The sequence below is a fragment of the Poromitra crassiceps genome (assembly GCF_964638095.1).
Source record: "Poromitra crassiceps genome assembly, chromosome: 15".
Classification (NCBI taxonomy): domain Eukaryota; kingdom Metazoa; phylum Chordata; class Actinopteri; order Beryciformes; family Melamphaidae; genus Poromitra; species Poromitra crassiceps.
In genome coordinates this window covers 31,216,253-31,228,595 of record NC_139634.1, presented here as the reverse complement: position 1 = coordinate 31,228,595, position 12,343 = coordinate 31,216,253, and the positions used below count along the sequence as shown (strand labels likewise).

General features: G+C 46.1%; 1 protein-coding gene across 1 annotated transcript; it reads left to right on the top strand.

The window, feature by feature from the left end:
- Window positions 1-369: 369 nt before the first annotated feature.
- Window positions 370-6,333, top strand: slc7a3b (solute carrier family 7 member 3b; the record flags this gene model as incomplete). The annotated part of the gene is made up of 10 exons (XM_083651854.1): window positions 370-400; window positions 791-1,156; window positions 1,468-1,629; window positions 2,546-2,717; window positions 3,057-3,175; window positions 3,260-3,482; window positions 4,444-4,583; window positions 4,673-4,775; window positions 4,904-5,046; window positions 6,266-6,333. 10 exons carry the CDS (start codon window positions 370-372, stop codon window positions 6,331-6,333), a joined length of 1,527 nt encoding a protein of 508 aa, XP_083507980.1.
- Between the last annotated feature and the right edge of the window lie 6,010 nt (window positions 6,334-12,343).

Here is a 12,343-nt window from a genome sequence, read left to right as displayed (position 1 = left end):
CAGAGTCAAAAGTTTGCTGTCCTCAAACTGAGAAGCACCTGGTTCAGCTGTATTCTGCTGGATGATGCATGGAGAACCCTCTTTCTACTTAACTCAAATCAACTCTCAATAACTGTCAAACTAAACGAATGCCAGCAAAACTATTTACAGTTTTCAGATATGTGTGAGATTATGGCAAAAATAAGTGTCCCTTTAACATCCCTGATTTCTTTTGAAATGGCACTCTATGGAATAGTGGCTGTGAATGCCTCAGGCTCCATGTATCATATATGCTTTGCATATTTGTCATATCTGAAGAAATTGATGGCATATCAGAGTAACTTTAGCCCACTCCTACTTGTGATGTTTCAAACATGCAGAAAATACAGGATGTGGACTTTCAAGGAAAATGGGGGATTTGGTAGCAGCTCTTGGCTCAACTTATTCAATAACTGCTCATTTTAACTTAGCCCTCTTATAGACGGTTTTCACCAGAGCGCAACCCCACAGCACTTCCTTTTTCTCAGCATTCGGCAAACTGAAGAAATATTCACTCGACATCGTTACTTTTGTTTTCGCTGCTCAGCTGTATAGACGGTTTTCACAGAATGGTCAGTCCTGCACTTGAATGTTTTTTTTTCTTTTATGTCCATAGCAAACACTGCAACAGGAAGTGAGCGGGGGTTCAATTTAGAATGTTTTTGTTGTCAAGTTAAAACCGTCTATAGGCTACTGCATTTCCCCTCCATTTCCAAGGTGTAAAGTTTGCCTGTGAATCCTGCACTGCTCCTCATCACTCCAACCATACCAGAGAAGAGGCTGGCTTCCTTCGGCAAAATGCTGCTGCGGCGGCAGCTTCCAGGAGCCGACAGCCAGGCGGAGACCCGGTTTGCCCGCTGCCTGACCACCATGGACCTGGTGGCTCTGGGCGTGGGCTCGACCCTGGGCGCCGGGGTGTACGTGCTGTCTGGAGAGGTGGCCAGAGAGAAGGCCGGACCCGCCATAGTGCTGTGCTATCTCATCGCAGCCATCTCCTCCATCCTGGCTGGCTTGTGCTATGCCGAGTTCGGCGCCCGCACTCCCAAAGCCGGGTCGGCCTATGTCTACTGTTACATGACCGTAGGTGAGATCTGGGCCTTCATCATTGGCTGGAACCTCATCTTGTCTTATGTAATTGGTGAGTCAAAAAAGGAGGCTACAGATAAAGATGTGATGAATTAGAGACTCAAGTTTCATAGGCAGACACAAACTGCTAATTCATGTTGAACTGAACATGTGTATTTTATGTTGAAATCATCTGGAATTTAGCTGTTTATAGACTGAAGGATTTGATTAGCTTGATTGAAAAAGTTGGGAGAAGCAGGTGAGGAGCCTCTCCCCTTAGCTCATTTTAAAATAGACAAAGAAGTAAAAAAAATCTCCCCAGCTTCTCCTACACTCAATTTCTCCCTTCTTCTTCTTCTTCTTCTTCTGTCACCTGCTCCACAGCCACAGCCAGCATTGCACGAGCCTGGAGTTTGACATTTGATAAACTGCTTGGCCAGACAATGTCACAGTTCATCAAAAGCTCCATGTCTATCAAAGTTCCTGGGAACGTGCTGTCTGAATACCCGGACCTGTTTGCTGTTCTGTTAGTTGTGCTGCTAACAGGTTAGAACTCTACATGACCCACTTTCCACTGGTATTGCAGTGTGGCCTATTGATTTGATATGATCTGTCTTTGAGTCTGTTGATTGGACATTAAGGATAAAGTGGCAGCAGGGCATTGTTGCTGTATAGGTAAAGTCTGTTAAAGAGGAAAAATTGTAAAACTAGAAAAGCTAAAATTTTCAGAAGACAATTTGTGTGCTTGCTTAAATTTGAAAAGTTACAAACCTTAATCCATTTTAATGTCACAGTGGCTCAGTGGTTAGCACCGTTTCCTCACAGCAAGAAGGTCCTAGGTTCAAACCCAGGGTGGGTTTTGGTGTCAGTTTTGCATGTTCTCCCCGTGTTTGTGTGGGTTCCCGCCGGGTGCTCGGGGGTCCTCCCACCATCAAAGACATGTATGTTAGGGTTGCTGTAAATAATACTGCTCTCAGTGCCCCTGACCAAGGCACTGGCAGAAGAACTGGAGTTGGTCCCTGGGCGCTGTACTGCGGCTGCCCACTGCTAAGGTTCTAGGCAGGTACCTAGTATAGGATACCCTGACTCCACCAGATGGGGCGGTAGGATGGGTCACGGGGATAATAATAAAAAGTACACAAATACTTTAAAATGTATATCTCAGCCTTAATTCCTGTAGCAATGTAGCAGTATCCTAGTATCAGCAGTAGCCTATTGAAAGTATTAATGGTGATTAGGAGCAGTAGTAGTAGCCTAGTAGTATTATTTGGACTGAAAACTATTTAGTAGAAGTAACAGTGGTGGTTGTAGTAGTTGCAAAAGCAGCAGTAGTAGTGTTAATATTAATAGCATTAGTAGTTGTACTAGTGATAGATGTAGTCACACAGACACGTGACGTCTGAATAGAAACAGAGAAAAGTATGATTACCTTTTTAAAAAGTTCTCCTGGTGACCCGCTCAGCCCTGCTGTCGTGTGGCGTGCGTGAGTCGGCCCTGGTGGGGAAGGTCTTCACTGGGATCAACGTGTCGGTGCTGGGCTTCGTCTGCGTCTCCGGCATGATGAAGGGAGACAAGGCCAACTGGAGCCTCGCCGTCCACAACTTCATCAACGCCACCAACATCACAGACCCAGAGTGAGTCACCGGGAAACACACTCAATCACTCTATAATAACTACGTATGTCTTTGCTTTTTATTGTGGAGCACACGTCACATTCTGACAGACTGGAGCAGACTCTTTTATTATTAGGCTAGTATTTGTATCAGCATCATCAGATATTGTTGCTGTTGGGTGAAAACCTTGTAACCTCAATTTTGGTGATTTTCATGTTTTAACTTTAATTGAAGGATTCCATGCTTTTTTATGGGATCAGAAAATCCTGCAACCTTTGGGTTTATGGGGGCGGGGGGGAGTAACATCTTGTGGGATCAGTTTGTGTTGATACCTGCTGTACCCTCCCTGTGCCCATGCAGGATTATCAAGAGGAGATTTGGTTCTGGGGGGTTTTCCCCATTTGGAGCCAGCGGTGTCCTGTCTGGGGCGGCAACGTGCTTCTACGCCTTCGTCGGCTTTGATTCTATTGCATCTGCAGGTCAGTTCATGGCTTTCAGTTAGTTGGAAGCTATTTCATATATCAAGCTGAAACGTTGGAGAGTGAAAACATCTTCGCCCACAGGTGAGGAGGCGCTGAACCCCATGCGCTCCATTCCCATCGGCATAGTGGCCTCGCTGATCTGCTGCTCCGCTGCCTACTGTGGGGTTTCTGCAGTGCTCACCCTGATGATGCCCTACTACCTGCTGGACGCGGAGACCCCGCTGCCCCAGGCCTTCGACTACGTGAACTGGGGCCACGCTCGCAATGTCGTGGCCGCGGGCTCTCTGTGTGCGCTCTCCACCAGGTACGAGGGCCACAGGCTCTCTGTGTGCGCTCTCCACCAGGTACGAGGGCCACAGGCTCTCTGTGTGCGCTCTCCACCAGGTACGAGGGCCACAGGCTCTCTGTGTGCGCTCTCCACCAGGTACAAGGGCCACAGGTTTGAGCGAACACGCAACTGAACTAATTGTTTCACTCTGCAGTTCAGCCAGGGGCAGACGTAGTGATTTGGGGGCACGGGGGCCCCTGAACACTGACCCTCTCTCTTTTGTTGAGGAGGAAATGGCAATGAACCTATACTGAGCAACATTCCTATATGCAATATTCCTATATTTCTGCTTAGTATGTAACCTTTGACCTCTATTTACAGTTTAAATCTCAAGAATACTGAGTCTGCTTCACTCTTATAAGATTTTCCAGTTTTTCTACCCTGCATGGTTATTTTATTTTATTTTATTTCATTTCACTCCCAGCTACTGATGCAATGGCTAGGAAAATTAGCTTAAAGTCAAGTGGCCTGAATGAGTAGCGGGGTGACCACGACTCAAGATTGAAATAATTTATTGTAATAAAAAGAGGGGTGTTTTCTTTTAAATGGATTCAAAACAATGAGGTGTATTCTTGTCTTTTGTGGGGCCCTCTGGTTGCCAGGGCCCAAGGCAGTCACCAACCTTTGACTAATACAGTCAGACCGCCCCGAGTTCATGTGATGTGATTTACCAATTTACTGCCCACAAGTGACTGTTGTGGTAGTGGTTCAGGGCCCTTGTCTCTGAAATCACAACCACCATCGCCTGTTGATGTAGATGAACGGCTGCATAAAAAGGATCTGCACACCAACGTAGCTCCTGTTAGAAGTTGTTTTTTTTGCGTGACGTTTCGAGCCAAAGTTCTTCCTCAGACGCTGGAGCTACCTTGTTGTGCGAACTTTGCAAGGTATTTTAGATTGATGATGTTTGTGTTTTTTGTGTGCCTCTTGTTTCCAGCTTACTTGGCAGTATGTTCCCATTGCCCCGTCTAATCCACGCTATGGCAGAGGATGGCCTGATCTTCCGCTTTCTCGCGCAAATAAATGGCAGAACAAAGACGCCGCTGCGGGCTACAGTGATATCTGGCGCGGTGGCAGGTGAGATTAAGACCGTCTTCATAACTGTGGATCATAATCCCAAATCTCTTTTGTTGTTAACCCAAATTTTTTATCTAAAATTCCCACAGCTCCAATGGCTCTTCTGTTCGACCTGGACGTCTTGGTAGACCTGATGTCACTGGGGACGCTTCTGGCATACACACTTGTGGCTGTCTGCGTTCTTGTTCTCAGGTTAGTTGTGCGATTATCTGTGATATAGCATCATCAATGCATGTTGTCAAACATGACGGTCTTGGGTACCAGTGATATTATGTAATTATTGTGTGTGGGGGGTATGTGTGGTGGGGGGGTGTTCTCAGGTACCAGCCAGGTGTGGATGATAGTCTGCCAGTGGTGATGGAAGAAGCCAGACGGTTTAGCCCTGCGCTTCTGTTCCTGCCCAGCTCTGACACTCCCACAGACACCTCAGGGACCATCGTCTACACCACCACTACTGTCATATGTGGGTCCACCTGTTGTGTGTCTTTTTCCCATGGCGCTGGCAACAGGCCATGCTGGGGGGGACAGAAGATGGCAAAGTCAGGACACTCACTCACTCACTCACTCACTCACTCACTGACTTGACTCACTCACTCACTCACTCACTCAAAAGGGGCCATACTTTGGGATAGGAAGGTTGTAGAGAGCCGGTATTCAAGGGGTGAGTAATGGGAGTGGTTGGATATATGTGCCTGGTGGGAGAGGACATGGTGAGGAAAAGGGGCGGGGCTATGGAAAAAAGGTTGTAGCTAGGGATAGGCAGGTCGTAGAGAGTCACAGTTTGAGGGGGGAGTGGCTGGGGGGATGTGGGTGGGTTAGGGTTAGGGCCATTTTCCATGTTGAAAACTATTTGCAGTGTTGTTAGTGGAGTAACGTACTCAATTCAATTCAATTATAAAGAGTAAGGTTACCCATTACAATTGAATTCCAAGCAACTAATCAGTATTGTGATATGTTTTATATGAAATCATATTTTACAACTTGCGCTGATGCTATATTCTACATATTTCCTCTCTCTGTGCAGTGGCACTGATGGCCGCATTGTGTTTGTTGCTGGGCACTTGCTGGGATGAGCTGCTGGCGGGAGATCTGTCAGTGGTTGCTCCCTGTACACTTCTGTCTGTGCTATCCTCGCTGAGTCTGCTCATCATCTGTCAACAGCCTCAGAGCAGAGAGACGCTAACATTTGAGGTAGGTCTTTCTTAACCCTTATTAGACAGACGCGATAAAGGTCCTGGGTGGGATTCGAACGTGGGATGTTGTATTTACATGGTTTGCTACCAGGATGCCCCCAGATCTACTACTACTTTCACAGTTTTGACAGCGACAGACTTCTCCAAATCTCCTCCTTCAGGCTCTGGCAAGGCGTTTGTCTTCAGCACAGCCACTTTGATTGTTTGTTTTGTTTGCCTCAGTAGACTTTAGTCGATTAAATTCCCATGGTTTTAGAGTTTGGGGCATTTTGTTGTATGAAGAGACAGGGCTGGATTAACCAACCACAGGCCCCCATGGCACACATGTCATATTGGGCCCCCCACCTCTCCGTATGCACAAACAATTCAAATGTAAATCTTTTACAGGTTCAAAGTAATCTGAAACTCAGATTTAGCTATTACCAACTGCTATTCCTTCTTCAAGAGCTTGCTCATTCAATTTGAGAGTGATATTTGTCCAAACCCAAGGCAAGCTGGAACTAGAGACCATCTTACGATGGGATCACACCAGCTGCTTCCTGAAGTTGACTGACTGACTGACTCACAACCCTGAGGACTAACACACATGCTGCCTGGTATATACACTAGGTTTCGCCTAGTCTTGTTAACACCGGTTTCAATAGACCCTTTTTGTAGCAGCCATTTTGTGTCTCAAAGGCAGGGTAAACATAGGTGCAAACAAAATGTTAATGAGGGCCCCGGCACTTAAGTGGAATGGAAGTTGGAAACCATCACCATTTTGGTCACACCTGTGTTTACCCTGCCTTTGATACACAAATGGCTGCCGTGAAAAGGGTCTATTCACGCAAACTACATCTTCTGGTCTTTGACAGGTGCCCTTTGTGCCTGTGTTGCCACTGGTGAGCATCACTATCAACATCTGCCTCATGATGGAGCTGAATGTAACAACCTGGATTCAACTTGCAGTTTGGATGGCAATTGGTTAGTAAGAAGACGCCTTAATGTTGTGGATGAAACAAGCCGCGGAGTCTAATAACGGCCTGGATAGCTAGGCTTAGATAGTGAGGTAATATGCAGTTGTGCGGTGGTAGCATGGAGGGGGGTGTTTCCAGGACGCTGGATTACACCGTTAAGCCTTCTTGAGGTGTCGTGGGCCTAACTTAACGAAACGTCGGTGAAGGAAGGTGCCCACTTGAAAACCCCAATGACATGCTTCATACTGCTGTTGGCTAGGGTAGGTAACTGGTGATTTGTGTCTTGTTTATTAGTTTGTTAGCCTGTTAGCTTGTTTTATTCTGGATTGGGCTTCTAAATGTGTTTTTCCTCGGATTTTGGCACAAGGGATAGTAACATCTTGTCCTGTGTATTAATTAATACTAAAGCTAGCTTAGGCTAGTGACTGTTGTGAATAGTGCAGCTGACAACTAGGGAAAGACCTAGTGACAGCATGGAAAGACAGCTGACAGGAGGGATTAGACCCCATCGGGGCTGCAATGGGTTAGCTGCTCATTGTGGCAGTAGCCAAGGCCAATAGGCCATTGGTTACACCCAAACTTGCTACGAAACAGAATTATGAAAAAACACCCCTAGAGTCTGCGAGAGCGGGGGCGGAAGATGACTCACCTATGGTTGACACGGTTATTGACTCTGGAACGGACTTGACTATGAGTAGGGAAAACATGTCAGTGGAAGCCACTAGTTCAGATGTAGATGGAAAGAAGCGTCAGGTTTGCTTGTGTGGCTGGCAGAAGGTAACAACTTTGAGGGGCCTTAGAATCCATCAAGGCAGGAAGAGGTGCTTGGTAGAGGGAACACAGGGACCCCGCATTGATAATTATTTCTTAAGAAGTTTATCAAGTCAGTCGGGTGAAGTCCAGCGACAGGAAGTACCCCACAGCTCGCAGGACATCAGCACCCCTGATGTTGAGGCAGGTCCTAGCACCGAGGAAAGCAGAGAGGCCAGCCAGCCAAAAAGGGAGAAGATTAGCGGTCAGAAGCCTAGAGTTAAGTGGCCAGGTGCAGCGGAAAGTAGGAAGTGGGAAGATATCAATAGTGATTTGGTTAGGATGTTAGAGAAGCTTAAAGGAACTGCTGAGAGTAAGTTGGAGAAAATGGGAGATTGTATTTATGATTATGGTAAGGAAAGGTTTGGCGTCTTTGAGAAAAGGAAGAAACTAGAGGGTGAGGTAGTTAAATCTAGGCGCCAACAAGAGATAGATAGACTTATCCAGGAGAGAAGACAGCTTAAGAGGCAGTGGAGAAAAGCTACAGAGGTTGAGAAGGAAGGCATTGATTGCTTGCAGTCAGATGTGAGGGATCGGTTGGCAGTTTTAAGAAGAGCAGAGAGCATTAGGAAAAATAGGAAAAAGAAAGAGAGAGCTAGAATAGCATTCTATAAGGATCCATTTAGATTTGTGAAGTCATTGTTTAGTAAGGAAAAGAATGGTAGCCTTATGGTACCTAAGCAGAAGCTTGAGGAATATTTGGAGGAGGTTCACAAAGATAGGGAAAGGTTTAGAGAGATGACAGTCCCAGCTGATATTCCACCTATTGGTGAAATAGAGAGCCAGTGTGATGATAGCCCACCAAGGTGGAAAGAAGTTCAAGAAGTAGTGAGACGTGCAAGGGCCTCTTCAGCCCCGGGTCCTAATGGAGTCCCCTACCGGCTGTATAAGAGTGCTCCAGATGTGTTGCAGTTTCTATGGAAGCTGATGAAGGTAGTCTGGAAGAAGCAGGTTATTCCTAAGGCGTGGCGTAGAGCAGGGGGAATCTTCATTCCTAAAGAAAGGGACTCGTTAGAGATAAGTCCATTTAGACCTACCAGTCTACTACTTAATGTTGAAGGGAAGGTTTTCTTTAGTGTTGTGGCACAGAGGCTGTCTAGTTATCTAGAAAAGAATAGGCTAATAGATACTTCGGTGCAAAAGGCTGGAATTCCCGGCTTCTCCGGGTGCTTAGAGCACACCAGCATGATCTGGCACCAAATCCAGTCAGCTAGGCGTGAGAAGAGAGACCTGCATGTAGTATTCTTGGACCTGGCTAATGCTTTCGGGTCAGTGCCGCATAGTCTGTTATGGGAGGCCTTTGATTTCTTTAGAGTGCCAGGTAGTATAAAGAGCTTAGTTAAAGCCTACTTCTTAGATATTCAACTCTGCTTTACCACAGCAGAGTACACTACAGCTTGGCAGCAGCTGGAGATAGGCATTATGGCAGGGTGTACAATTTCCCCATTAGCTTTTACCATGGCAATGGAGATCATTATTAGGGCTTCAAAATGGGTAGTGGGTGGAGAAAGGCTGCAGGGAGGGCTGCGGCTCCCTCCAATTAGGGCATACATGGATGACATGACGACTATGACGTCAACCGCTCCATGTACTAGCAGATTGTTGGATAAGTTAAATAGTAATCTGCAGTGGGCTAGAATGAAAGTGAAGCCAAGTAAGTCCAGGAGTATTTCAATCATTAAAGGGAGGGTAGTAGGTAAGAAGTTTGTTATAAATGATGAGGTGGTGCCTACAGTGTTAGAGAAACCAGTCAAGAGTTTGGGAAGATGGTATGATGCAAGTCTCAGTGATAAGGGACAGTTTGAGGAGGTGAGGCAGGAAATGATTCAAGGTATTTCAAATATAGACAAGTCAGGGCTCCCAGGAAAGTTAAAGTTGTGGTGTTTGCAGTTTGGATTGTTGCCTCGGTTGATGTGGCCACTGACAGTGTATGAGGTTCCCCTTTCAAAGGTAGAAAAGCTAGAAAGGATGATTAACTCATTCATTAGAAAATGGCTCGGAGTCCCACGCTGCCTAAGCAGTGTAGCCTTATATGGGAAAGGCATATTGGAATTGCCATTATCTAGCCTGACAGAGGAGTTCAAGTGTGCTAAGGTTAGACTGGAAATGACTCTGACTCAGTCAAAGGATCCAGTGGTTAGGAGTGTAGCGCCCACAGTTAAAACAGGGAGGAAGTGGAACCCAAAGGAGGCAGTACAGCAAGCACAGTCAGCTCTTAGACACAGGGATATCATAGGTCAGGTGCAGCATGGGCGTGGAGGCTTAGGGTTGTGCATAGGGAAACCTGTGTGGAACAAGGCATCAGTAATAGAAAAGAGGAAGATGGTAGTTGAAGAAGTACATAGGCAAGAGGAGGCAGTAAGATGTACTAAGGCAGTGTCGCAGGCAAAGCAAGGACAGTGGGTGAACTGGGAGAGTGTAGAGAAGAGAAAGTTGAAGTGGAGAGAGTTGTGGAGCATGGAGGCCAGCAGAATTAGATTTATTCTAGGGGCTACTTATGATGTGCTGCCATCTCCCCAGAACTTAAATCAGTGGTTGGGCGAGGATGGTGCCTGCCCGTTGTGTTCTAGTGTATGTACATTGAGGCATATACTGTCAGGGTGTAAGGTCAGTCTCTCCCAGGGGCGATACACCTGGCGTCACAACCAGGTGTTGAAATGTTTGGCAGCTGCAGTTGAGGAAAAGCGGCTAGAAGTAAATTCTCTAGTTGCTAGCAAAGAGACTAGACAGATCAAATTTGTACGTGAGGGAGAAAAGATTAGACCAATTAAGGTCAGGCACAAGTTAGGGCAGCTAAGTGTAGGTGGAGCCTGAGAAATGAGGGTTGACTTGAATGAACAGCTAGTCATCCCAGCATATATAGTTAGCACCCGGCTACGTCCGGACTTGTTACTGTGGTCTGAGGTAGAGAAGAGAGTTTATTTTATCGAACTCACAGTCCCGTGGGAAGATCGAGTTGAGGAGGCTTATGAGCGCAAGAAAGCTAGGTATGCTGAAATGGCAGCAGAGGCAGAGCAGCGAGGTTGGAGGGCTCGAGTGCGGCCTGTAGAGGTGGGCTGCCGTGGTTTTGTGGCAAAGTCCGTTATTGCCTTACTAACTGAGTTGGGCATTCGGGGACGGAGCCTGAAACTTGCGGTTAGCAACATGTCTCAGGCAGCAGAACGAGCAAGTGAATGGCTGTGGATAAGGAGGAAACATGCTAGCTGGGGAGCTCGCTAAGGTCAGATTGATTGTTTGTTGTTGGTCATGATTAACGGTCCGCATCAACAGGGCTGAATCATTGACGGTGGTGGTGTAGTTAGGGATTGTTTGTTGTTGGTCATGATTAACGGTCCGCATCAACAGGGCTGAATCATTGACAGTGGTGGTGTAGTTAGGGATTGTTTGTTGTTGGTCATGATTAACGGTCCGCATCAACAGGGCTGAATCATTGACAGTGGTGGTGTAGTCAGGAATGTCATACCGAACCGACCTGGATAGCTAGGCTTAGATAGTGAGGTAATATGCAGTTGTGCGGTGGTAGCATGGAGGGGGGTGTTTCCAGGACGCTGGATTACACCGTTAAGCCTTCTTGAGGTGTCGTGGGCCTAACTTAACGAAACGTCGGTGAAGCAAGGTGCCCACTTGAAAACCCCAATGACATGCTTCATACTGCTGTTGGCTAGGGTAGGTAACTGGTGATTTGTGTCTTGTTTAATAGTTTGTTAGCCTGTTAGCTTGTTTTATTCTGGATTGGGCTTCTAAATGTGTTTTTCCTCGGATTTTGGCACAAGGGATAGTAACATCTTGTCCTGTGTATTAATTAATACGGTGGGGTTTCGATGCACTGATGACATCATCACCGATGACATCTTTATTTTTTCTTTCTTTCTTTTTTTCTTTCGTGGGGACAGACAGACGGACATACATACATTACGAATGGACACATACACGGGGTGGTGCATGGAAGGAACGGGCACTGCACTAGTATGGACAATATGGACAGACCCTCTTATGGACGGCCCCTAGTGGCCATGCCGTAAAAATACTCTTTTTTTTTTTTTTACAGTTTTAATAAAGAACTAGTCTATACCCACCGTGCAGACTTCTGGGAATGTGTGCACCAAAACAGCTTAAATTTGGGGAAATGAAAAAATCTGCTTAATCAGCCAATGCTTAAGGCCAACATGCAGTTTCAGATTGAGTGGCCAACCCACTTGTGGGAGATAAACAGATACAGTTACACACACACACACACACACACACACACACACACACACACACACACACACACACACACACACACACACACACACACACACACACACACACACACACACACACACACACAGCTCTATCTGCTTTTGTGTTTGTACACAAACACACACACACACACACACACATCCACATTGCTCCCTCTGCTTCTGTGTCTGTGTGCTCATGAGAACGCTGTGCAGAAAAATGCTCATAAACAGCTTAATAAATGTTGGAAAATAAAAAAATCTGCGTCATTAGTTCCTCCCTATGCCAAACTGTGCAGTTTCAGATTGATTGGTCAACTCACTGGGGAGATCAATTGGATCAGACAGAGGACAGAGTGGACAGTTTCCTTCATTCTATAGTATTGTCGATGTATTGATAACATTACAAAATTATTTCTAGTAAATAATTTACATTAATATCATCTTTTCTCAATTTCCTTGATCTCTACAAGGTTCTGTTATCTACTTCGCTTATGGAATCAGGAACAGTTCTGCAAGAGTTGAGCCTAGCCTTCAATATGAAAATCCCATACAACCTCAACTGGAGACCCCAAGGGAAG